At 33.4% G+C, this 26,361-nt stretch overlaps 1 protein-coding gene across 2 annotated transcripts in view; it reads left to right on the top strand.

Moving 5' to 3' along the window:
- The window catches only part of IRSp53 (Insulin receptor substrate 53 kDa), a 1,174,063-nt gene that overhangs the window by 1,140,821 nt on the left and 6,881 nt on the right, over nucleotides 1-26,361 (top strand). For both annotated transcript variants that reach the window (XM_081731708.1, XM_081731709.1), the window contains exons 10-13: nucleotides 7,411-7,554; nucleotides 12,117-12,228; nucleotides 14,231-14,408; nucleotides 17,344-17,600. In XM_081731708.1, coding sequence (XP_081587834.1) covers nucleotides 7,411-7,554; nucleotides 12,117-12,228; nucleotides 14,231-14,408; nucleotides 17,344-17,600 — 691 coding nt within the window. The remainder of the gene's footprint in view (nucleotides 1-7,410; nucleotides 7,555-12,116; nucleotides 12,229-14,230; nucleotides 14,409-17,343; nucleotides 17,601-26,361) is intronic.

Consider the following 26,361-nt stretch of genomic DNA (forward strand, 5'->3'; position numbering starts at 1 on the left):
TTCTATTTCTCCCGAGACTACATTGCCAGACAGCTTCTACTTACGCTTTCTGTAAAATTTTCTGCTTATTCTCGTATTGCATTCAATTCACAGGTTATTTACTCAAACTTTTCGTGAAGCGTATGCTTAATTTAGGATCAGATGCTTTCAATGAATTCGCATCTGGAGACTATATTGTACAATCCAATCATCTAATGTTATTTTACGTTTTCCACTACTTGCGTACAGGCTTTTTAAATGTTTTTTTATGTTATTTATTCTTGCAACAACCACTGAACCATGAACTTAATTTTAGACTTCCAAACTATGCTATGCATAAATGTCAGAAGTCTTGTAGCACGGCTTTGTCCATCCGCATGTTCGAGGTATCAGAGCAAAAATGGCAAAAGATGCGAATTTTTGCACTCGATTCAGCGAGCCAAGAATAGGTTCCATCTCTTCCGTTAATCCTCTATTCAAACCGGAAGTATATCAAATTATTCATTTCCGATTTTAACCGTTTTTCTGCGTTCTATTAAGTGTCTTTAAAAAAAGTGCGCATCATTACAACCCACAACATACTACTAAAATCCGATGAGGTTGAAATTTATTACTACTTCCAGTGTCAATACTGATTTCCGTAGAATAAGAACAGTAAAAGGTATCGAGATGCAATATTTCGTAATCGATTCAGCGAGTCAAGTGTAGGTTCCATCTCCTCTGTTAATTGTCTATTCAAACCAGTAGTAGTTCAAATTAACGATTTGTGGTTTCAACATTTACTGCCATAGAATGAAAACAGTAACACATTCTCAGAAGCTTTTTTTGCAAACGATTCAGTGTCTCAAGGGAACGTACTACGATTATCCCGAACACTAACGGAAATGGTTCAAATTTACTATTAGTTTCGGTTTCAATACTTATTTTCACAGAGCAAAAACGGTAAGAGATATCGAGATGCGTTTTTTTTGCAATCGATTCATTGTCTCCTTCCATTTTTTTCTTAAAGTAACCCTCTGTTTAAAACGGAAATAGTTCAAATTAGTTATACAGTTTCAACACTTATTGCCATAGAACAAAACTGGTAATAGATAACGACAAGCGGTTTTCTGCAATAGATTTGGTGTCCCAAGAGAGTATATCGTTACAACCCGCAACATTCTATCAAAACCGTAAGTGGTTGAAGTTTAGAACTACTTCCGGTTTCAACACTGATCTTAATAAAGCAAAAACAGTAAGAGATATCGAGAGGCAATTTTTTGCTTGTTGATTGATTTGATTGATTGAATGTTGATTGATTGAGGAAGCGTCCTAAGAATAGGTTCCATTTCCTCCATTTACCCTCTATTCAAATCTGAAGTGATTCAAATTAACTGTTTCCGGTTTTAACATTTGTCATAGAAGGGAAATGATCATATATAGCGACAAGCGGTATTTTGCAATTTATTTAAGATGTCAACAGAACATACCATCACAACATTCTACTGAAACCAGAAGTGGTTGAAATTTGCTACTACTTCCGGTTTCAATACTGATTGCTGTAGAGCAAAAACGGTAAGAGAAATCGAGATACAGTTTCTTCCAATCGATTGAATTTCTCAAGAATAGGTTTTCTTACTTCCCTTAACAATCTGTTCAATACCGAAGTGATTCAGTTAACGATTTCTGGTTTCAATTTTTATCGCCATAAAACAAAAACAAGTAAGACGTTGCGAGTATTGGCTTTATTTTATATGGATTTAGCGTCCGAGGAATTTGTTCTATCTTTGATCTTATTAATCTATTGCAACCAGTAGTTATAAATGTACTACTTCAACTTTGCGTATTGAATTTCCATAGTTTGGAAGTCTACCTTACTTCCACACTGTGAAACAAAACTCACTGGTTTCAATAAGTATACACATTTAATGTGTGTTCAGATTGACGGCAAAAGAAGAAAGGTTTCCGCAACTACGTTCACAAAAACTTTCATCAGCTGCTTCAAAGTACGCTATACATTTCTATTACTCTGAGTTAGCCAAGATGCTGCAAGAGAAACCTTAAAATAATAATAATAATAAAAAAATCCTCAGTGAAAATTGCGCTATCCAATTTGCGACTTAAATTTATGCATACTCATGCCACTTTCAATATAGTTTTCTCATACATGAGGTTCCCAAATTGTGAATCGATATTTATTTTCGTGCAGCCAATGTCTTATAATATTTATTCCAATGTTCATATTTTTCTTACGAATTTAAACAGGCGCTTAGCGCAATATTAATTTGTGATCTTTGTGAAAACCGAATGATAACCTGTCCTCCTTCTGTCACTACAAGAGTTGATCCCCTTTCTAGTAAGTCATTTACTTTTCTAATATCTTTAAAGCGGATTATCCACTTCCGAATCAATGATTTTGAGTGCTGCAGTCTATAATGTTGCCAAATGATTGGATTATAAGGGACACTACCGTATAATTGGTGGTAGAGCAGCCTACGACTGAACCTCGCTTCATGAATAAAGGCATTTTCAATTCAATAATGTTTTGAGGCAACTGTTCGTTGAAAGAACAGTCTTCAGGAGGTGAGGAAAATGATACGAGTACTCAGCTTTTCGGCACATATAAGGAATGCAAACTTTTGCAGTATATTTTCGTGTGTTAAAGCCTGTAAATATATAGATAGATGAGATCGTATTCAGCATATTCAACATTTTTTTTTTTTTTTAATCAGGACAATAGATAGCTTGATCACAACTACTTTTGTGTAAGACAATTATACCCAATAAATGTAAATTTAAACTTGTGTAACAAAATATAAATATAATAAAAATGTAATGTAAACATCAGACAATCTAAAGCAACGCCCAGGAATTCTGCCATTCTAGTTACATATTTCTGTAATTTTTGAATATTACTTGTACTTCCAAGCTTTCGACTCTCCTCTGAAGTTTTGATCACGGAGGATAAAAACAGGAAGGAGCCAAATAAAATCATCAGGGAACAAAATGGAACTAACTTACCAAGAGAAGAGCGGTGCTAGAACACACTTTGTCAATTCAACGATCACACGTCAAATGGTGGTGATGCAAGTTGCAACATGACAGAGTCCATTTGTGAGCTCTTTTATTCTTTTGTAGGTTCGTGTGGTACTTTTGGTTGTATGCCAATGCTGTACGAATTGTGTAATTACTGATTCCCATTCATCACTGAACCATCCCGTATCTAAATTTTGTTTTGGTTTTCTTAAATGGATAAATAAACTTTCAAATACGAGTATCTCTACTTTATTTATTTATTTATTTATTTTTTCCTCCAATAAAATTTGTGAATCTTCTACTTGGTATTAAGTTTCTTTTAGATCTTACATCAGGCTTTCCCGCTTTTGAATTCCTAACATGCTCTTTGACATGAACGAGATTTCTTTTGGTTTTGCCCATGTAACTCTCATGACAATTGCATTTTATTTTATGAATACCCGATTTTTCATTACTTTCATTACTTAGTACTTTCGAAGTGAATGAAATACTCAGACTCTTTGAATGTTGCTCAAAATATAATATTTTCTCCTTTGAATAATATTTATCACCAAGTCAAAGGTCTAGCTGTAGAGAATCCATTATCACCTTTGATGGCTAATTTGATATTTCATTTGGTTGAAAGTAAGATTCTAAAAACTAAATAAATAAATACATAAAAACAGATAGTGGGTACGAGGATACGGATAATATGTAGACAATGTACTTTTCTTGTACAGTCCGCAACAAAAAACCTGCAACATGAGCATGTAAGTTTATTGTGAAACGACGAAGTCTTTTCCTCCAAAATGAGTGTGCAGGGGAGGACGCTGAGAGATTTCTTCTGGCGTGATTCGTGTCACCTTAGACGTTATGCTGATTTCCTGGGCTGTTAGGCGTAATATTACAAGAAACTTACATGCTCATGTTGCAGGTTTTTTGCTGTGGACTGTACAAGGATAATTCACAGCTTAATTTTTTGCTCAATAAATTGAATGGTTTCCATAATAATTTAAGATCTATAGTTGAGAATGAAAAGCAAGTTAAACTTACTTATTTAGATCTCAACATAAAAAGACACAACAATAAGTTCATTATTAGTGTCTACCAGTAGCGTAGCGTGATATTCCGAAAGGGGGATGCCAAAGTTAGTCATTTGTACGATATAGTACTACTGCAAGCAGCAATACATAGCTATTCCGAATAGAAATATAGGGTTATACAAAATTTAGGAGGAAGCCCCCCTAATTGGAGGTCTAGTGGGGCATAGAGAAGCGAATGCGTGGATTACGTTAGAATTTAATAACCAATTGTTTCAGCTCCTTCTTGCCACTACCGTTGTGACGAGAAAACTAGGCTCCACTTTTTGTATGAACATTGTTTACAGTATCGTTCCCTTCATTTCTTTCTCGTGGGCGGCTTTTTTCTCCACATACCACACGTCAATCTCGTTCTTTCAAAATATATATATATATATATATATATATATATATATATATATATATATATATATCGCCCCTAGAAATTTGTCATCTTGGGTCCGGAACTCAGACGCCCGTTCGTGAATATGGGCCTGAGTGTATATATCATTTGAAGATATAAATACAAAGCACTTAAGCCAACTCTGGGGGCCTGTTTCTGTATCCAGATACTAAAGTCAAGGGCGCAAATCTGTCTTTAACGTTCGTGGGATGGGTAAGACTGTTCCCATAATCCTTTCCTTTTTTTTAACGATGTTCAAAATGTGGAGGATTAGAGGAGCAGAGTTGTCTATAACATTGGCAGGGCACATTTTAAGGCTTATTGTGGGGGGAGGGCAGAAGAGATTCATATTACAGTAGATGAATCAGATTTCTGAGGTAAACCTATTGTACTCGCATATTATATACCAAATGATGTAGATGAAATAGTGGTACATATCATTATTACAACTCAGTGCCGTGAGCACATTCTGAAATTTGAATATATATTTGCATAGTAATAATTGACATGTTTCTACTTACGCATCCACAATGATCCACATTAAAATTTTAGGACATTTGTTTTATAACAATACAAATAATGACTTCCCAAAACTATGAAAGAAAATCAATCAGGCCTATATTTGGCGACACAATACTCTTATCTGAGCAAAATTATGATTACCACAATAGCATTATAGGAATTGTTACAGGAATTAAACAAATAGTTGAAAATAGACTACTAATAATTAATGACAATGAAATATTAAAGAATACGATTGTTTTTTAAAAATGAAACAAGTCAAAGGACATCAGTTTCCTTTGTGGCAGTCGGATAGAAATCATCATCATCACAATCTCAAATCGGATTATTGGGGGTGGGGGGTGGACAAGATTGTAGGGAACATGTTCCCCTTATGTCCCCGAGATTTGTGCCAGTGACTGAAGGGCCCTGGCACAATCTTTGCGAGTCACGGGGAGTGGTGGCTCTCTTGTCCTACCAGATCGGTGACCGTAATTCTACAGAATGCTTTAAATTTATGCCTGTGTCTGTGAGCTCCTTTACGATGAAGATTACAATTACGATGCATTTAGTTACGATTAAGGCATAACTATTTTAATACTATTATTTACATAACCGTCATGCTTCAAAAATGCGTTGAACTAACCATTTCCGTTTTGTTCTATTTCCTTTATATTAGGGCTCGTACGTTCTGTTCAGAAACTATAGCTTAGTTCAAAATATATACAGTTGGAAATACTTGAATATGCCAGCGTATATCTAAAGCAAATGTAGGGTTGCAAGGGATGAGGAGGAGTGAGAAGGGAAGTATTGCGCATGCGCATTCAACAGAAAGCAGACGAAAACCCCGATGCTTTCAGTAGGCCTGGAAGCCCGAAGAAAATAGCGTACGACAGGAGGAAAGACAGAAAATGTGCATCTGAGCGACGCGCATGCGTGGGTTCCTCTTGTCAAAGTAAGTCGAGAGAGCGCGCCAGAAGATTGCAGTGGAAATAATTGTGATAATTACAAGCAAACAATTTATATATAATGAAATACGTACTTTTTCTTATTAACAGGGGATGCCGGGCATACCGGCGTTCCCTTACGCTACGCCGCTGGTGTCTACCACAAGCCTACAGCTGGTATACAGTACATACATTATAAATCTCCTCAATCTGCAAGTACCAAATCAAATATTTGGAAGAATTTAATTTTGCGTGCCATCCAACTTACGTCTATGGAAACAGATTTACAGGTAGAGATGACCATTTATTGAAACTAGATATTATGAACAAGTATCCAGTCCCATTACTAATTAGGGATATACGTCTCGATAGACCTGAACCCTACACGAATGACATAAAATGCGTTTGATTGCCTATCTTTCCCAGATTGGCAACTGCATTGAATAGGATCTATATACAATATGGTTTCCATGCAGCTTTGAAACTCCCAAAACCTTAGTAAAGAACATTACCTAATTTAAGAGGCATTACATGGCTTCCAACGAAAAATCGGGTATTTGTGAAATAAAATGCAGTTGCCATGTGAGTTACATAGGCAAAACTAAGAAATTTTTAAGGTCCGTGTCAAGGAGCATATTAGAGATTCAAAAGTGGAAAGCTCAGTGTGAGGTCTGTCGAAACATTTAAAAGAAACTCATTAAAATGTAGAAGATGCAAAAATTTTATTGGGGGTCAAAAATGAAGTTCAGAGAGTCGTATTTGAAAGTTTATTTATTCATTTAAGAAAACCAAAATTAAATTTAGACAAGGGATGGTTAAGTGCTGAATAGGTAGCAGTAATTACAGAATTCGCACATCATTGACATAATAACAAAATTACCAACACAAGCTGCCAATCTTCTACTAAAGAACAAAAGAGGGTACAAATTGATTCCGACATGTTGCAATTTGCATCACCACCATTTGATCTGTGATCGTTGAATTTGGCAAAATGTATTCTAGCACCGCTCTTCCTTCAGTAAATTCGTTCCGTTTTATTCCCTGATGTTTTTATTTTTCTCCTTGCTGTTTTTATATTCCGAGCAAAACTCCAGGGGAGAGTGGAAAACTCGGAAGTTTGAGTAATATTCAGGAATTACAAAAATCTGTATGGAGAATAATGAAATCATATTAAAAAAAAGAAAAAAGAAAAGAAAAAACAGAAAAAAGAGGTGAAGTCAATTTGTGCACGTTTCTCAAGCAATTTAATTATTTAATTAATAGATTTAAATTAATGTGTTTGTGGTTTTGATAAATGCATAAATTACAATAACATTATCTTACCTGAATAGAATTTTAATATTATGATGTTGAATATTGATTTGTTAATATGTTCGTAGATGTATATTTAAAAAAATATATATTATAATCCATTCAATGTTACTAATTTACTTTTGATTTAAAAGAAATAACTAGTTAGAAATAAACTAGAGTAGATTAGAATGTGGTTTTGTCTTTATAATTACAGACCCGGACACGCCAACTCGACCAAAATCAATGGCAGTTCCTGAAACAAACAACAGAGGTCAGCTTGCTCGTGCCATGTATGCATATCTGTCTAGTGGCGACAACCAGCTTAGTTTTCTAGAAGGAGACATTATAGCTCTTTTAGGTTCGTTTTATAGTACAATACACGTTAAAATGTGCTAAAAAATATTTTTAATTTGATTTTAAAATGATATAATGATATTCTCATGTTAACTCCTAAATCTAAGGTAAATGTTAAGGTTGTGTTTATCAAAATCAGCTAGTAGAAATAATAGTGTAAAAGTTGATTATAACGTTTCTTTATGGCTCTTTTCTATTCATATATTGTAATCCTTTGGATTTTAACTAGCTAAAATTTTGGTATCATCAGGAGAAAATATGCACGAAAGAGAAATATTTGGATTCCTTTCATTTTTCACTTTATTTTTGTGCATTATATTTCCTAATAATACCAGCGGTTTAAAACTAGTAAAAGTTAGAAAATGTTTACGTGGACCAGGTACATTATATTTCAATTTCAGAAAACTGATCCCCAGCACTTATGCAACTTGTATGAAGAACCTCACTTGTATCACTAATTTGGTGTTCATTTGGTCAAACTGTTAAACTTCATAAACTTTGGGGTAATAGTTATGAGTAGATTTAAGTCGAGAAGTAAAGGAGAACTTGAAGAGTATTTTAAATATTTTCTTTTACACGTTAACTATGCTATTTCAGTCCTTCCTTCATTATTTTTAAACTTAGCCTTTGGATTTATAATTATCTTCAAGTTCTATCTGGGGCATGACAATCTTAATTCAATAAGAGTATCTACGGAATTAGAAGACTATTACAGTATATTTGTAGTTATAATATGTATGATGAAACATTTTCAATCTGCACGATAAAAAAAAAAAAAAAAAAAAAAAACTTTATGGTCGCTTTTACATTCTAAATAGCCTTTTCTGTAAAGCTTAAAACACTTTCTGGCTTAACTTGCAATTATACTAACGTTTCTTTAAAGTTGTACAGATCTGATCGAAATTCGTAAACAGTTTCCTTCACTGAAAAGGGCTTGTAGTCGCTTCCTCAGGTAACATTGTTCATGGGTAAAGGTGTAGTGGATATTTATTGAATTGTGTTAAGCTTTATTAATGTTATCTTCAAATAAAGCACGGAGTAGGAGTTAAGAAGGCTAAGAACAATCTATTTGGATTTTGATTTGAGTTTCCCGTTTAGAAGCAAGGCAATACGAGATGTGAATCTACAGTTTTAGCGTGGCATCCGAAGGGAGTCAAACCTGGAAGGGAGTCAAACCAAAGGCGCGACGCTATCCACATAACCACAAGAGAGCTCTTAAAGACTAATCGAGCTGAGTGTAACTTTAGTACAAGAATGTAAGGCTCTGCGCCTGAATGTTACAGTTTTCTTCTTTTACCACTTACGTACACCATGTTTTGTTCCTACATTCTATGGTAATGTCTTAAGAAGCGTGATGAAGTGTGTGTATATATAATGTAAAACTGTTTTTAAAAAGGAAAGATTTTAGGTTGTCATCAATATATCTCTTGAAAATATTTCACAGAGAGGTAACGTAGTCCAACTAACACAATAACAAGTAATAGTGAGAAATTGGAAGAATAGTCCGATTTTCCATTACAGATTTTCCACTACATATTTCTTTTGTAGGTGGGAATATAATAAGAATTCACTCTTCAAATCTTCATATTGGTGGAACGGAAAATTGGTTAATTCCTCCCATTTCTAGTATAGCAAGACAAGGGTATAAAAAAGAGCAAATATTATTGGGTCTTGTGATATTATTAGTCTACAATGTTTCGCAAAGCTCAGTGTTTGCATATTGATGTAGTACTAATCGTCGAATTGCTTCTTTTGGTGCATTCGAGCAAAAAAATAACTTTAACAATTTAAATTCAAAATTTAAATTTCTGAGACTTTTTTTTTTAAAACCAAGAATTGATAACTGTACACTGAACAATTTATAATGGTCATAAGGTGTCTGACTTCTTTTATATAAATTAATACGTTAAAATGCACACGTTGATGTATTAAGACAATGATCCTTTACAAGAACGTACGAATCCGGCAAGGATTTTGGCCCAGAATTTTCAAGTGCATCTGAGAAAGTAGCATGAATCGGTTCGAAAAATATCTCTGTGGTTAAAACATTTTTATTAAAAGCTCAATTTAAAGCTATCAATAATTCCAGAAAAGGGATTAACAGTTTATATATATATATATATATATATATATATATATATATATATATATATATATATATATTTTACAGGAAAATAGATATCTGGAATATATCGGGTTTCGTAGGAATGTGAAAGTAGATATATATGGATGACAAAAAGAAATACAAGAACTGGGATTAAAGAACATACAAGAGAGAATAAAACTAACAATACCATATCTGCTCTTTCAGAAACATTTTAAAGAGAAAAATTACATAAAATTAAACTCTCAGAAAATCTTGCAAAAAATTCAAAGCAAATACAAATTGAATTACGCTTGTTAATCATAGTACTTACACACAAACATATCACAGATAAAAGTAACTGCTATCACTTCTATAAATTAAATAACCACTTCCCAAAATTAAGCTACTCTTTATATACTGGTACAGGTACATGCACACAACACTTCAAATTACTTCGTAAATACTAATTGTTGTCTTCATGCTACGAAATATTATTCTGTGCTTTTCTTTGCAATTCTTATAGCATGCACACTTGTATTCTCCAACACCTGCTCACAAAACTGTCTACTTATGCCAAACATCACAGACTATTGTCCTCTCGCTCTCTTCACAGACTATTCACTATTATACTCTTCACAGACTATTCACTATTATACTCTTCACAGACTATTTACTATACTATAACATTCTTCACAGACTATTTATTATACTATAACATTCTTCACAGACTATTTATTATACTATAACATTCTTCACAGACTATTTATTATGCTGTATATAACATTCTTCAGACTAGTTACTATACTATATATAACATTCTTCACAGACTATTTACTATACTATAACATTCTTTACAGACTATTTACTATACTTAACATTCTTCACAGACTATTTACTATACTATGACATTCTTCACAGACTATTTATTATACTATAACATTCTTTACAGACTGTTTACCATACTATAACATTCTTCACGGACTATTCACTATTACAGTAACCTGAATAGAACATAGTATAATGTAGAAAGACAAGAGCAAAATTCCAATGAGACAAATTTGTCGCTATGGACGAGGACATGCTCCTGTAATACAGTTCTTGGAAGCGAGATTGTGTGGTAGGGAACGCCATACTGTAAGGGTTGATCTTGTATGATGGTGTATGCATCCATCATACACCGGATTTAAGTCCCGGCCATGACTTGTTCTGTTCTTCATAACTATGGTGTTGCATAAAAACGCAAAATTCTCGAACTCAAACTTTATAAATTTGTAAACTTTACCTTATTACTACTTACAATTACATGTTTCCATAAATACAAGTTTTCATGGTATTTAATTGTTGACTTGGTAATAGTACATTTTAATTTCATGAATGTACAGAAAAACGATGGAAGACTAATATAAAGGGGAAGATTATTAATTTTGATTTAAGTTATTTATCTTAATATTTAGAGCTTGCCTTCTTTATTATTTTGCAACTTGTCAAATTCTTAATCCCCTCCTAGTAAAGGCTTAGAAAGGCTTCGAAGAAGATAGCAGGCCTGCCTACTGACTTGACTTGAGTTTAACGTCCGTTTCAGCAGCGAGACTATATGAAACATGGACATACAGTTTAACATGGAATACGAACCACATGAGCTTCGACCGGAAATCGAACCCGGGTCTCCCACGCCAAAGGCGCGTACACTAACCGCTTAGCCATGAGGTAGCTCCACCTGCCTACTGTAAAGTCATTAGCCCTTATAAACACAAGAATAGGACACAGTGAAAGATAATAATTAAACTGGTACAGTATATTTGAAAATAAATCTCAACATACATTAATAGCTCAATGAATTTCATAATTTCACTGTCCCTATCACTAACTGGGCCAGTGCCATGCCGTGGAAAATCTTCGCCCGGGGCGAGAATATACGACGGCGCCCCACACATATGAGTGAGGTCGAAAGACCGGCCGTGAAATGCCACCATGATTGGCGCGAAGAGTAAGAAAATTTTCAAAAATAAATCCTACTTTTCATTGATTTTGAGTACTTTTTATTACTTTTTTCCTTCCATTTTATGTATGTGCACATACACTTGACTAATACGGCTGTTGATCTAAAATATTCCAAGTATTTTTTCCTCTCTTTTCTTTCCTTCTTTTCCTTTCTCTCCCGAATTGCACCCCTTTTCTTCGGCGCCCGGGATCGTCGCACGGCACTGAATTGGGCAGATACTTAAACTCTCTCTAGAAGGATATTGCAAGACCATTCCTCCGTATAGAAAAAGTAGGGCCTTCAAGAGAATAACATGCGTTAAGTTTCCTGTTGTATGTGTTTTCGCTTTACTGAAACGAAATAAAGTTTTTATGACTTACTACTTTACTTTAAGTGTTTAAATGTTAACCGTGACTGAATATGGAAGATTTATGTTACTAAAAAACTAAAGACAGTTATTATCAATTGTAATAATATGTTTTATGATATCTTATTGCAGGTGAAAGAAACAAAGGGTGGCAATTTGGAGAAAATTTGCGAACTCAGCGAACTGGTTGGTTTCCATTAGCGTATACTGAACTTATTATTAGTGAAGATGAATCGACTATCAGGTTAGTGATTTAAAGAAACCATTTTAGTGTTCTCAAATTTCTTCAGATCCTGTATCCATTTTAAGTGAGCCAAATACACGGGTTAAATATGACGTATTTCACTTCAGTATTTCCTGTATTATTTGTTTTCGGTGGGATCAAATGAAACTTACTATGTGTTGAACTTACAACCAGTGATGATTTCAGTGGATGGCCCAGGGGGTAATCTCCCCCGAGCCACGAAATCCCTCCAGGACCATATAACTTATTATGTGCACAATGTACATAGATTCCTATACGTTTTACCCCCACTGAATTGAAATTGCCCCCCCCCCTTTCAGAGAAAATCTTTTGAAAGGGCCTATCTGGTTGCAATGATGTGAAAAGTTTGGGAAGATAGCTGAAATTCAGCTCAAATGTAGAAGAGACTATATAGATTCTATATTCTAAAAGCAAATTGTCCTAAAATGGATGGAACATAGTCAGAAAGCACGAAACATTAATATTAATGTCAATGGATGCTTAATGAAAAACAAATATTCCTCCACTTATCTCAAAACTAAACAAGGGAGATGGCTGAAATTCAGTTTAAATATAGAGGAGACTATGTAGATTCTATATTCCGAAAGCAAATTGCCCTAAAATAGGTGGAACACAGTAAAAGAATCACGAAATACATACATTAAAGTCAATGGAAAATCAATGGAAAAATGAAGTAGTCCACATATCTCAAAAACTATGGCTAATTGAAAGCTTATTGCAAAGACATAATGAAGAACTTAAAAACGATGTGTAATATGTAACATAAACATGCATAGAATATTGTCAAAAGTCAAGTTCTTTGAGTAAAATCAATAATAAAGTATATGGATCTTCTGCGAATTAGCCAGGGCGCCCCACGCAGAGGTTACGTGCTTGAAATATCTCCCATCTGGATTTGGAATCTACAGACTCGATTTAGCATGCAAAATGACTTGTGACCTGATCACGTAATACGTCTGGTCCTTATGGCAAACCGGTTAGGCCCTTATCCTGTTTACTATGTACCTAGGTAGATAAGGGAATTGCAAATTGTTAGGATATTTGCTGATCTACGATATAAATATTGTAATGAAAGAGAGAATTGGAATTTTTGTTGTGAATTTCTGAAATAATGAATTTTAAAGAATAAATCTCAAAGAAATATGTCTCAAAGAAAAACAAGGTAAGAAAACGTATTTACATGCAAATAAAGTGGACCATACATCGGTCTATGCTTTTGCTTATCTGACGCATTGTTTTGACAGAAAATGAGATTTTTTGAATCTTGTACTGTCGTTAACAGAAGTAATGATAAAATTACTTATCCGTAATAATGACTCAATAGTGACATATTTTCGCCAGTGGTTCCAACATCATTTGTTTCCGATGGGTTCCAAAGAAACTTCTAGTGGTTAAGTTGAATATTGTCCTGTAAACATTATAATGGAGAAAGAAGTTGCCATTTGGGTTTACATACAACTAACGCCTTAGGTGGCGGGTAGCTGAAACTCTGCACAGTTGCCAACTCCATGTATTAAAATTACCTCACACTCCTCATTCCTCTGTAACAGACGAAAGTTCAGAAATATTAGACTTGCAACCTTATTTTCTGATCCTCCCACCTAAACAATAATAATCAACTATTAACTGAGTATAATATTTTAAATATTATTTATAGTCAAGAAATGAGTTTACTATAAGTATACAAATGTCAGATAGAATTACTTTAGGTATTATGACATTATAAATATATTAATCGGGCATACGTTATTTGTGTGATATTTAGATAATTAATTATGAGTACATAAAAGAACATATCTTCCTCCGTAAAGACAATATAATTTAATAAAATTAGGCACGAAAGTAGACGATATGAAATTATTTCCACATCTTGAAATACCTTTATAAGCGTTATTATTAACTATGAAGTGTGTTTTAGGTTTGAACTTATCGTATAATAATTGAATAATTTACATTTATAATGTTTGCTTTTGTTTTGTAGTTCTCCCAATCATCAGAGAATCGTGACTGCAGACGTGACTCCGAACACTCCAACGAATGGAGTCTCAAGTTTTGCAGCTCCAAGCTTCGGTAATTCCAGTCTATCTGCTACAAGCCCAGTCCGTCCTGTAACTATGTTTGGTGATACCCTTCTCCAGCGTGTAACTGGTATTAATAAGGTAACAACACCCTTGCTTGCTCGCTGTAGTTCACTAAACTTTTAATAAAACAAAACGTAGCCTTGCTTCCGATAAGTAAACACACTTCATTACGCATAGCTCATGTTTACTCTTAATTGCTTCCAGCTTTCTCTGTTAGTGCACTTGTTCATTTAGATTAGCTTTAATTACTTTTTATTCATAAAATTTTAAGTACGAATGTCCAAACCCTTTTGTTCTTTTTCATATTTGATAATTACAAGAAATCTGCTTTCTGTAGTATGTGAGTTACGCCAATCTTACATATTCGCTAATAAGCGTTTCATATTGTTACAGTTCACAATTGAAGGCACGAATAGATAAAATCATTTATATCTGTCTTTCTATATTACTCTTATATTGGGTTATAAAAGCGCCCAATAATTCCCAGTCGCCTTTATCACTTGTATTACATAATAAAGCAACAGTGAATTGAACACAATAGCAGTGGATTTAGTATTAATTTTTGTACTATCCATAATAGTTTTAATCTTCGTCTACAATTAAAATACTGTAGAGTCCTTAAAAGTCGACACTTGATAACCCGGCAGTCCGGATAACTCGGCCAACCTTGGCAGGGCGAAAAAATCCCGCGCGCAGACCCGTTATAAAGTATTTTTCTAAGGTCTGTTTTATCAGATAAATTACTGTACAGTGTATATTCATTAATACTCATTTTCGTGTATAGTAAAGGCTCTATGCCCTCGTAAAGTACGCACTTTTTCTTTATTTAAGGGTAGTTGGGCAGTTTATTCTTTGTTGTATTCCCAAGCAACCAATTCATACAGGCACAGTACTGTATTTTCTGAGAAAACACTAGTACTTATTCATTTTAAACCCAGGGGTAAAAGTGGATCTGAACAGGTGGGAGGACGGTAGGTAGTGGTATGACGTCACGCCGTTCTTCCTGCCTATCTTTGCCCATTGTATTTTTTTAGGAACTGGGGGTACGTCGTACATATTTTTTCGAGGTGGCGGGACAGCATCCCCCCGCACTTTTACCCCTGTTAAAACCCCATTCCCGATAACCCGGCATTTTCAGAAACTTGGCTGCCCTTCGGTCCACATTAGACCAAGTTTTCGAAACTCTACTGTAGTTCATATGTATCTGGTTGAATTATAATAGCAGATACCACTATCAGAGGTAAGATATTGTTATTACAGTGTTACATTTGATGATAAAATATATTTGTATACATTAGATGATGAAATAATTGAAAATAATTAAATCTTTGTTTTAAATAAAAGGTTTTCCATTTGTATCGTGTTATAGAGGATTCTATAGTATTCTGGATTCTTCATATTGAATCGACATTTAGTAGTGTAGTTGTAAATTATTTGATCTTTTACTGTTGAAATTGTTATATATTAATTTGTTTTTTCAAACTATTCTGTTGCTTTCTTATTACGATATCTTTAAATGTTAAAAAAGAACTATAAATTAAGTGTACCATTTCTTAAAACAAATCGTAGGACACAAGCATTTCCAATTTCACTCCCGCCATTTTGACCTCCAAGCATTTGTATCATAACATTTAAAAGGTCATTTATATTGTATAAATGAAAATTTTGTATCCGTTTTTCACGTAATACAATTAATAATCTCTGATTTAGTAATGGATTAAAGTGTTTACGTTACAATATTTAACATAAGAAGATTTTTTTCGTGTTACTTTATTGAAGAACTAAATTTTTTATATCACATTTTCATTCGCTCATTTATTTTATTTTTTTATTTTTTTTTATTTTTTCGAGTCTTAAAGTGTAAACATTTTCTTCATTTAAATTTTTGATCATAAGTTAGACGGTGTGCATATTAAACAATAAAACAATATTTTGCTCTTTAAGATTTTGTTTAAAATGTGTAATGCAGGGGTACCCACAAAGGGAAGCTATGACGCAAACTGCGTCATTGAAATATTTGGGGGGGGTTAAAATCTATATAAATATGTTTGAGGGGGTATAAAAATTAATCGAACAATTTTTTTCATGGAAGGACACCTGCGGATAGACAATTGGGGGATGCGTCATGGACATAAGGGGTGTGGGCACCACTGTGTAATATATCATGCAAGTCAATTTTTAAGAGACGTATACATGAAAACATGCATTCACATGGGGCAGTCAACTCTTGGCCATAATAGAAATTTAATGGTTATCTATTCTGTAAAATTGCACTTACAACTTAAAAAAAAAAAAAAAAAAAAAATCATGATTTGAATGCAGTTGTTTTCGAAAAGAAAGTTCAGTTACTTTAATAACTTGACTAATGAATGAAGTTTCTCTAGATTTAGAAAGATGATTTGGGTTCCGACAAAAATATATGCTATAAAGGAAGAACTTCTTATGAATTTACTCTGTTTTTATTTAATTATTGATCTTCTACCAGTTTAGACGTTTTTTCGAACTTGTAACAATTTCAGTATGATGTGCTTCATAAGCCATTATACTTCTTGTTTTCGTGAAGACTAGAGCTAATAAGCTTATTAACAAGCATTCACGTAGTGTGGTTCATGAAGCGCCTCATGCTGAAAATTATTGTTACAAGTTCAAAAAACTTCTGAACTGGCAGAATATAATCATCATCATCATCATCATCAACAACAACAACAGCAACAAGTAGTTTTAGTATTGAGTCCTCATAGTTTGGAAGTCTACTATAGTTTATCAACCGAGACTCACTTGTTATTATTAATGAATTATGCACTTTAACCCTTTTTATTACTAATAAAAAATACACGAAAATGTATTTGTAGGTGACACTTTTAAAAACAACTTTCCTCAAACCGGGTTTATGTACTTCGGTTATTGGTAGCTAACTTTATGTTGGTTTATTGTTATTTTGAGATTTTCTTGAAAATTAAAACTACAGTTTGAAAAAAATATGAATACACAATTTACTTTGATTCCTTCCCAGATTCGTCAAGCGACATCTTCTTCGACGAGTGAATCAGATCCTCCGCCTCCACCACCCCCTGTACCGGCACCAACGACCACAGCACCACATCCACAGGATCGACGGCAACCGCCTCCTGTTACGTCTCCATTGCTAGCTCCAGGCCATGCTAAAAGGGCGATTGGCAACGTTTCTCTTCATAGTAGTAACGATAGCGGCTTCAGTAATGACCCTCCGCCACAACCGGAAGTTGATTACTCAGATGAAGATAGTCCAAGGTAAGTCGCCAGGTATATATATATATATAATATAGATAGATAGATATAATATGTTATATCCTTAAACAATTGTTAAGTACATAGTGAACTGATAGGATGCATGTTGAATAAGAAAAGATTGATCTTGAACTCCTTAAACACAGATGATTTTAACTTCTCCGCGTACGTTTCAACAACTGCCGTCATCATCTTCAGTACGTATTCATTATGGAATTTTTACATTAGTTTGCGGAGTCATATCACCGGGAATTCTCGTGTTATAGAAAAATTATTACCATACTTCTTTGACACTAAACACAACCCTCAATGTACATGAAAAGAACCCACTTGAAGAGTTAATATACTTCATTATCGCCACAATAGTGTGCCTTCATCTTGTACCTTTGGTTCAGACTCGTGGGTGAAGAGGGTTTCGAAATCTGCACCCATAAATCTAAAGACTTCCCAGAGCTAGAATTTTGGAAAAGCAGAATATTAGAAAGTACTTCCTATTGTATTTTTACTGTTTTTCATCATCCGTTTATAGATGATGTAACATAGATTTTTATAAGAAATTAGAAAATACACAACAGAGAATTCTTCTTATATTCCTGTTTTTCTGAAATTCTGGCCCGGATAAGTTTTTAGATTTACGGGCGCATATTCCAAAAAGTTGGTTCTGCATCTCCGAGTTTGAACCAAAGACATAATAAAAAGGCATACACTGAGATGATTGTGGAGTATGTTACCCTTTCAAGTGGGTTCCTTTTAAGTAGATTCAGGGTTATGTTTGGCTTCAAAGAAGTATAATAATTTTTTGTGGTACAGGAATGTTTCCGGTAATATGATCCACAAAACAAAATGTAAAAGTTCTTTAATGGATATGAAGATAAGCACTCGTTGAAACGTATACGGACAAGTTCAAAATACAAGTTCTTTAGTGAGTTCAATGTCAACATTGAACTCTTGAATACTTTTTAGAGGTTAAGCTGATCTTTCTGTAATTCTGAGTACACACTTTTTCTCTCTATCCAATACTTACATCTTTTCCATTATGACATCTTAACGTTTGCATAAGTTGGAAATTGTCCAGTTATCATCATTGCACATTACCGCTGAAATACATATACACTTCCAACTTATTCTTTCGTCAGTAACCTTGGAACGAACAGATGAAATTTAGTTCCATTTTCTTTGACAGAGAAAATGTAGTTTTCTCTATACAATACTGAAAATTGTATTACATTTGACCAGTTCATTGAGAAGTTACTGGCAAAAGTAAATGTATAATACCCAATTTTTGCTGATTATTGTATATTAATAAGTCCTTACAGTATTTTATGGAGGCCTCTGATAGTAAGGTAGAGCGGTTATCTCTGGACTACAGTTCATGTATTGAACTTAAGTCTCATCATGTATCCTTTTTGATGACAGGTGTGTATACATGTGCTTTTAGTATGCCATTGAATATACTCTGAAAGCGGATAGTTTTGGGGAATAGACTTCAAGTGTGTTCTTTTGCGGAGCTTAGTCGCTCTTGCTATTCATTATAGAGACTGGACAAAGTCAATAATGATAAATTTCGACTTTCTGCTCGGGTTCGGGAGTTCAATTCTTGATGCGAGACTATTGAACGCATTACGGTAGTTCCGATTTAATTTTAAACTGTAGACACATGTCTCACATAATCTCGGTGCTAAAAATGGAACACTAAACGTCAATAAATAACAAGCAAATAACAATACAGGGCTTTACAAAGTACAATGTCCAAAATAAGGTATAAAATGAATACTATTTTTATAAATCAAAGAGGAAAATAATACAGAATTTCTGAACTTAATCGATCCATACAACTGCGTTAAGATTTCTGCAAATTATGTATCTCAAATTTGTAACAGTGAAAAATTATTTAAGTACTTTCATGCATTTCTTTGTTTATTGAAATTATTTAACTCTAATTCTTTAAAGCACTTCTTTGCATCTTCTCTGTGTTGAAAATACTTGATACATGAAAGTTTGTTCAATACCTACGTCAATTTTGGTTTCTAATCCGTTGATTTATATTCGAAATTATTTCTTGTTTTCCGTCAAGTAAGCTGGAATTCTAGTGTATTAATAAAAGGAGAAAATAACGAATTTAAACTTATTTTTACACACCAAATCCTCTGAAGGTGCGAACTCAATAATACACAACCACAAAGAGTTAAAAAGTACATGACTGGACCGGGACGCGAATCCGCACCAGAACTCGAAAGAGCACTGAAGAGTGGGAGCATATACGGTTATTCTGAGAGCGGAACGGGTATCGTAGTGGTTAACGCAACGGCACAGTACGCCGAAATCCCGGGTTTGAGTCATAGTCCAGTCATGCAAATTTCACTTTTTGTGTATTATGGAATTTTAATAATTTTTTACTCAATTCTTCTTCAAATCTGTTTAAATGTGGCTTACTTCGTGCAAATTAAATTTTGTGACACACAATTTTAATATATATAATTAAATCTAAGTAACATTAAATCTGTTTGTAATAAATAATCATCTCTATGAGCAAGTTAATTCCTAATAGTTAACAATCACCGCTCCGCTCCGTTCGCTGCCTGCCTGCCTTTATTTGAAAATGAGTCGTGTTGATGCTAAACATGAAGTGCTTTGCTGTTTAGTATTAAAACAAAGGCGTATTCAAGCATTTATGAGCTCACGTCAACACAATATAATTTAGTAACTAAACAACATGAACACAGTATACAAAGTACAGACAGTTATTGCCGTTTACCTTTAGGCTAGTGCAGTATTGAACAAGCATTACCACCAATCCACACGAAGGATACTGCCATTAACAGGCCATAGCCATATTTACAGGTAAATTTGAGGATTAACACTTGTTAATTGATTGGCAAACTTAAAGTAAACAATTAGAATTTACAATTAACAGGTTGACTGCCACGGTCGAAATGTGTGCGCAATATGGGATGGACAAATATGGTTGAAGATAGTCAATAGGTCACTCATCCCTTTGTATGAGATATGAATTGAACAACTACTACATTGCGAGGCCAGGCTACAAGTGCAAAGCAACGTTCAGGAGCCTGAACAGATGGTTTGAACGCTTTAGCAAATACAATATGAAATCCACCGGGAGTGATCATAGTCTAAGCCAGTTGTTGTGGTGAGATCTAAAACTTGGTATCGCGGCTTCATGAAGAGTGTTACTTGAGACCCATTTTTGTGTTTGGTGGCGGTCAAACTCTTATTCACGATTTGAACCTTGTTAACGTACACGAAGCCAAAGGATTGGGGTCAGAACTAGTTATTATATACAATGCAAATTCATTTCGAAAAAGCGAGGCACGTTCAACTAGATTTGAAAAAGAAACTAATAAAATCGCATCATTAAAAAAAATTCAATTTCTGTCAAATAAAATAAACAAAAAATCCTATATAAATCAATGTTTTAAAAAGTAAAGATAGCGTAGGTACTCCACACTGTTAAACAACTATTTTGAACTCTTAACATGATATGTTTAATTTGAATATTCTTGTTCAATTTCGAATTCAAAGGCTGTTGTTAACTTTGAATATTCTTGTTCAATTTCGTATTCATAGACTATTGTTAACTTTGAATATTCATGTTCAGTTTCGAATTCATAGACTATTGTGGTAACTTCGATGTTATTTATAAATCCTGTTATTGGAAACAATGGGTCTACAAAAAAGAAAAAAAAAAAGTTTTACATCCCACGATTATGCCCTGTAGAGTAAGGGGGATGAAAGATTAATGATAGTAAATGAATTTGAAAGGAAATTGTGAAAAAAAATGTATGAGAAAACAGAACCACCTCAAGAATATCTACGAATACCATGTTATCCAGCGAACCAAAAACTCCTCACACCAGAGGTAAGCGCTCTACCATTGACCCACCGTGTCTCCCACCTTACAAATCTGGGACCGAATCTGTGCCGCAAAAAAATATACGACCTTACTATATTGACATTTTCAGAATTACTTGATAAGAATATATGTAATTGCCAATCTTCTTTCCTCTTGTATTAGACTAACGCAATACAAATATTTAAATATACATTATTTGAAACCAAGTTGGTCTGTCATAAGAAAATTATTTCCAGTGTTTAACTTAAGAGTTAAATTAATTCCTGGACACCAAGATCGTGAAATGCATATTATTGTAATCTCTATGTATCAAATGTTAGTACTGCATTTTGGAAGCATAGCAAAGATGAATAAAGGCTGCTTATTTTATTTCTAAGCTCTATAGCCATTGAATTATTTAGATTATGATGAATCAGTATTTAACGTAGGAAGTATAGATATACCTATCTAAACATCTGGCGGTAAACGCCTGTACAATTAACAACCCTTGCTTCAACACATCTGTTTTGCACACTTTCTCATACAATATATTTCATTCTTCATTTTTCATTTCTTTGTTTTCCTTTATGTACGCTCAATCTATCATTAATATACACTAGTCATCCATTACATTCTTTAACTTAAATATCTAATTGCAATGATTGCATGTTATATTATAATCAATAAATAATACATAATCGTAATAATATTTTATGATAAAAATATTATATTAATATCTGTCAGTTAAATTTTACTAACTGTTACAAATAAATTCCTTAAGGCTACATATTACTTGATAAGTATTCCTCTTTTCTTCAGTTTTTTTTTTTTTTTTTTTTTTTTTTTTTTTTTTTTTTTTTTTAATAATCAAGATTTTAGTTACGCCTATGGTGTGTGTATATATGTATTTCATACTTGCTTCCCAGGAAATCGCATCTGACGATAGTAATATTAATTCTTACTTAGCTGTGGTAATCCTTTCTTCACTGATCTGAATCCGCTGTAGATTTATCTGTACTTCGTGATATTTTAAAATGTTTAGATTTTACCAATAGTTGACAGACTTATGTGAGCATTCTTTACACTATGTTAAATATCTCCATGTTCTTGAAGATAATTTCAATACTTGCCCATTTAAAGTATGAAGATGATTTCAATCTAAAAATTTGGACTTGAACATTTTTTAAGAACATCAGCTTTATTTATTTATTTTTGTCAATGAAAAAAATTAACTACAAAGAAATATTCGATTAGCGAAAAAAATATGCTTACTAGTTTTTCAACTTGAAAAGTATCGTTTCATAATATTAACCATTTTGATCACTGAAAATATTTAAATGAAGAAATTAGGAAATATAAATTCAACTCAGTTACACCGTCATGTTAATTAACCGACCCTAGCCGGTAAAGCGAAAGGCGAGATCTGAATCCTTTGTAAAGCTGTGCATAATCTTAATGGCAAAAACGTAGGAGTAGTATTTCTTTTAGTTGCACTTCGAAATCTACAATTAAGATTCGAGCAGTCTGCCATAATGGGAGGAAGGTCAAAAAAGACGTCTTTTTCTCCTCAGCTATAGGTTGGTGAGCAACATGGAAATTCTAACTTTTCTCTTTCTCTTGGGAGAGCTGTTTTATATTTTGATAAGGTCTCTTCTTCATAGCTGAATCTAGATATTCTATTCTTGGTCTTCCTCTTCCTGGTTTTTCTTCTGCCTTTCCTTCTGTCAACACGGTGATCCTATCGGAGTACCGAATGAGATGGCCAAGCATGTTGTTTGTTCTTTTTTCTATTATCTTCATGATCTGTCGTCCTTCATTAGCTTCCTTTAGTACATCTTCATTCCTTTTCCTTTCGGTTCATGATATGCAAAGCATTCTGCGCCAACACATTTCAAATGCTTCCAGCTTGGATATTTCAGCTTTCCTCAGTGTCTACATCTCTGATCCTTGAAGCGCCACGCTCCATACCAGTCTTAATAAATCGTTTTTGAACGTCCAGCGACACATTTCTTGATGTTAGCAGTATCCTTTTCCTATTGAATGCTTGTTTAGCCTGAGCTAGTCTGGAACTTACGTCTTTTTCACTTCTTCCGTCCGATAATATGAGACTTCCTAAATAGGGGAACATCTTAATGTCTTCGATTTTCTCTCAACTTGTCATACGTTTGCCCCTTCCTGTCCTGCTCTTGTACACTTTACTACCACTTTGATTTTCTTCGTATTTATCGTCATTTTGCATGGTTTTTCCAGTTGGTCGTTCAGGTTTAAAAGTGCTTCCTGTAAATCCATTTCGTTCTCTGCTATCAAAAAATACTAGTAAAATTAATTTCTTGTAAATAATTTGAGGCCGCGAAAAGTAACAATGGCTGAAAACAGCTTATGAACAGATTAATTGAAACTCCGATAATAAGCTTTATAAGCCCTAGTTAGTTAAATTTTTTTTATCATACATTATGATTTCATATATTAGTAAAAGACTATATACGAAAATTAATTTACAAATGGCTTTTTTTTTTTTTTTTTTTTAATTGAAGAAAGAAGGTATACTCATGTGCAATATTGCATTCATTCAAGTATAATGTGGCCTTAATGTAAGTTTTCTAGTGGTAGTGACGTATTGATTGATATGTTATTGCACTTGCATGTTTGGTTTCCTCTTACCATAGCATGTCAAGAATGAATCACGCAGCATTTTTTTTTAAAAGGATGATTGTTTGTAGTATCTTTGACATTATTCAAGCACTGTGTTTGTTGGTAAAATATACACAAGTTGTATTGAGATCAAAATAAAGGCGCCAATCATTAAAGGATGGAAGCACATTTCTCTATCTTTTTAAAGCAAGTTTTAACAATGCCAAAATTATCCCAATAAACCAATGAAAGAGAGGAAATGAATGTTAAAATTTTGTTTAAGGACAAATTGAATCAATAGAAGAATAAGTATTACTGTTACTAATTCACAATATTCGTAATACTTCAGTCAAATTTTATAGACGGCTGTTGAAACCTCGCTTAAAGACAAACTGAATCAATAGTCAAAGGAAAAGTTGCCCTTTTTACCGATTGATAATACTAAAATAATTCAGTAGACTTCTAGAAATGGATGTTGAAAACTTTTCTAGACAAACTGAATCAATAGTCAAAGGAAAAGTTGTCCTTTTTACCGATTGATAATACTAAAAATAATTCAGTAGACTTCTAGAAATGGATGTTGAAAACTTTTCTAGACAAACTGAATCAATAGTCAAAGGAAAAGTTGTCCTTTTTACCGATTGATAATACTAAAAATAATTCAGTAGACTTCTAGAAATGGATGTTGAAAACTTTTCTAGACAAACTGAATCAATAGTCAAAGGAAAAGTTGTCCTTTTTACCGATTGATAATACTAAAAATAATTCAGTAGACTTCTAGAAATGGATGTTGAAAACTTTTCTAGACAAACTGAATCAATAGTCAAAGGAAAAGTTGTCCTTTTTACCGATTGATAATACTAAAAATAATTCAGTAGACTTCTAGAAATGGATGTTGAAAACTTTTCTAGACAAACTGAATCAATAGTCAAAGGAAAAGTTGTCCTTTTTACCGATTGATAATACTAAAAATAATTCAGTAGACTTCTAGAAATGGATGTTGAAAACTTTTCTAGACAAATTGAATTAACAATTAAAGGATAAGCCGTCGTTTACTGATTGACATTATTCATAATAATTCACTCAAATTCAAGAGATGGATGTTAAAACTTTGCTCAAAGACAAGTTGAATCAGTATAATAGTAACTCATCCTTTTACTGATCGATAGTATTTATAATTGAGTCGAATTCAACTGAAGGATGTTGATCGAAACTTTGTCCGAAGACAAATCAGTATTCAAAGGATAAATCGTTCTTTATTAGTCGCCAGCATTCACAATAATTGAGCTGAATTCATGAGATGTATTGCCCAAAGACTAATTGAACCAATAATCAAGACAAGCTGTCTTTTATTGATTGTCAATATTTATAATAATTCAGTCAAAATCAAGAGATGGTTGTTAAAACTTCGCCCAAAGAAAATTTTAACTAATAATCAAAGGATAAGCCGTCATTTTACTGATTGTCAGTATGTACAACAATTGAATCAAATTCAAGAGATGGCTGTTAAAATTTGTCCAAAGACAAATTAAGTCAATAATCAAAGGATTATCTGAGTGCTGTAGAAAAAAGGTTTCGTTCATTATTGAGATAATGTAATTATTGGAATAACTTTTTAATTTTTAAAAATACACAGATTATTCATCTGATTATTAATTCGTCTTTGCACAGTTTCAATATCCATCTCTTGAATTTAACTGAGTTGTTGTGAGTACTGTCGATCAGTGAAAAGGACGGCTTATCCTTTTAATTATCAGTTCAATTCAGGGGTATGGTCGAAAAACCTAATAACCTTTATTCTACCCAAAGTTTACTTATGGACATTTGGCAAAATAACTTAAAAATTGTAATAAGTATTCATAATTAAGGTATAGAAAGTCCCGGATGAACAATTGAAATGAAGATTCGAGTGAGTAATTTGAAGATGTAATTTTGCATATTATTTTTTAATTTCAAATGTCTTTATCTATCAGTTAGGTTCTTGTGGGTTATTAACTTGTCGACCACCGGGCGAAATTAACAATCTTCATCTCTTGAGTTACGAATAAATTATTGTGAAAATTATCACGGACGATTATATCAGTAAAAGGACGATTTATCGTACAATCATTCCTCGTTTTAATTTGACAAGTTTATTGTGAAGACTGTCCATCAGCAAAAGAACAACTTATCCTTTGATTCAACTGAATTTGCTTTCGGCAAAACGTTTCAGAATTTTCTTCATGAATTCGACATAATTATTGTAAATACTGTTAGCTAGAAAAAGGATGACTTATCCTTTGA

The sequence above is a fragment of the Thermobia domestica genome, chromosome 11 (genome assembly GCF_964235325.1).
Source record: "Thermobia domestica chromosome 11, izTheDome1.hap1.1, whole genome shotgun sequence".
NCBI lineage: Eukaryota > Metazoa > Arthropoda > Insecta > Zygentoma > Lepismatidae > Thermobia > Thermobia domestica.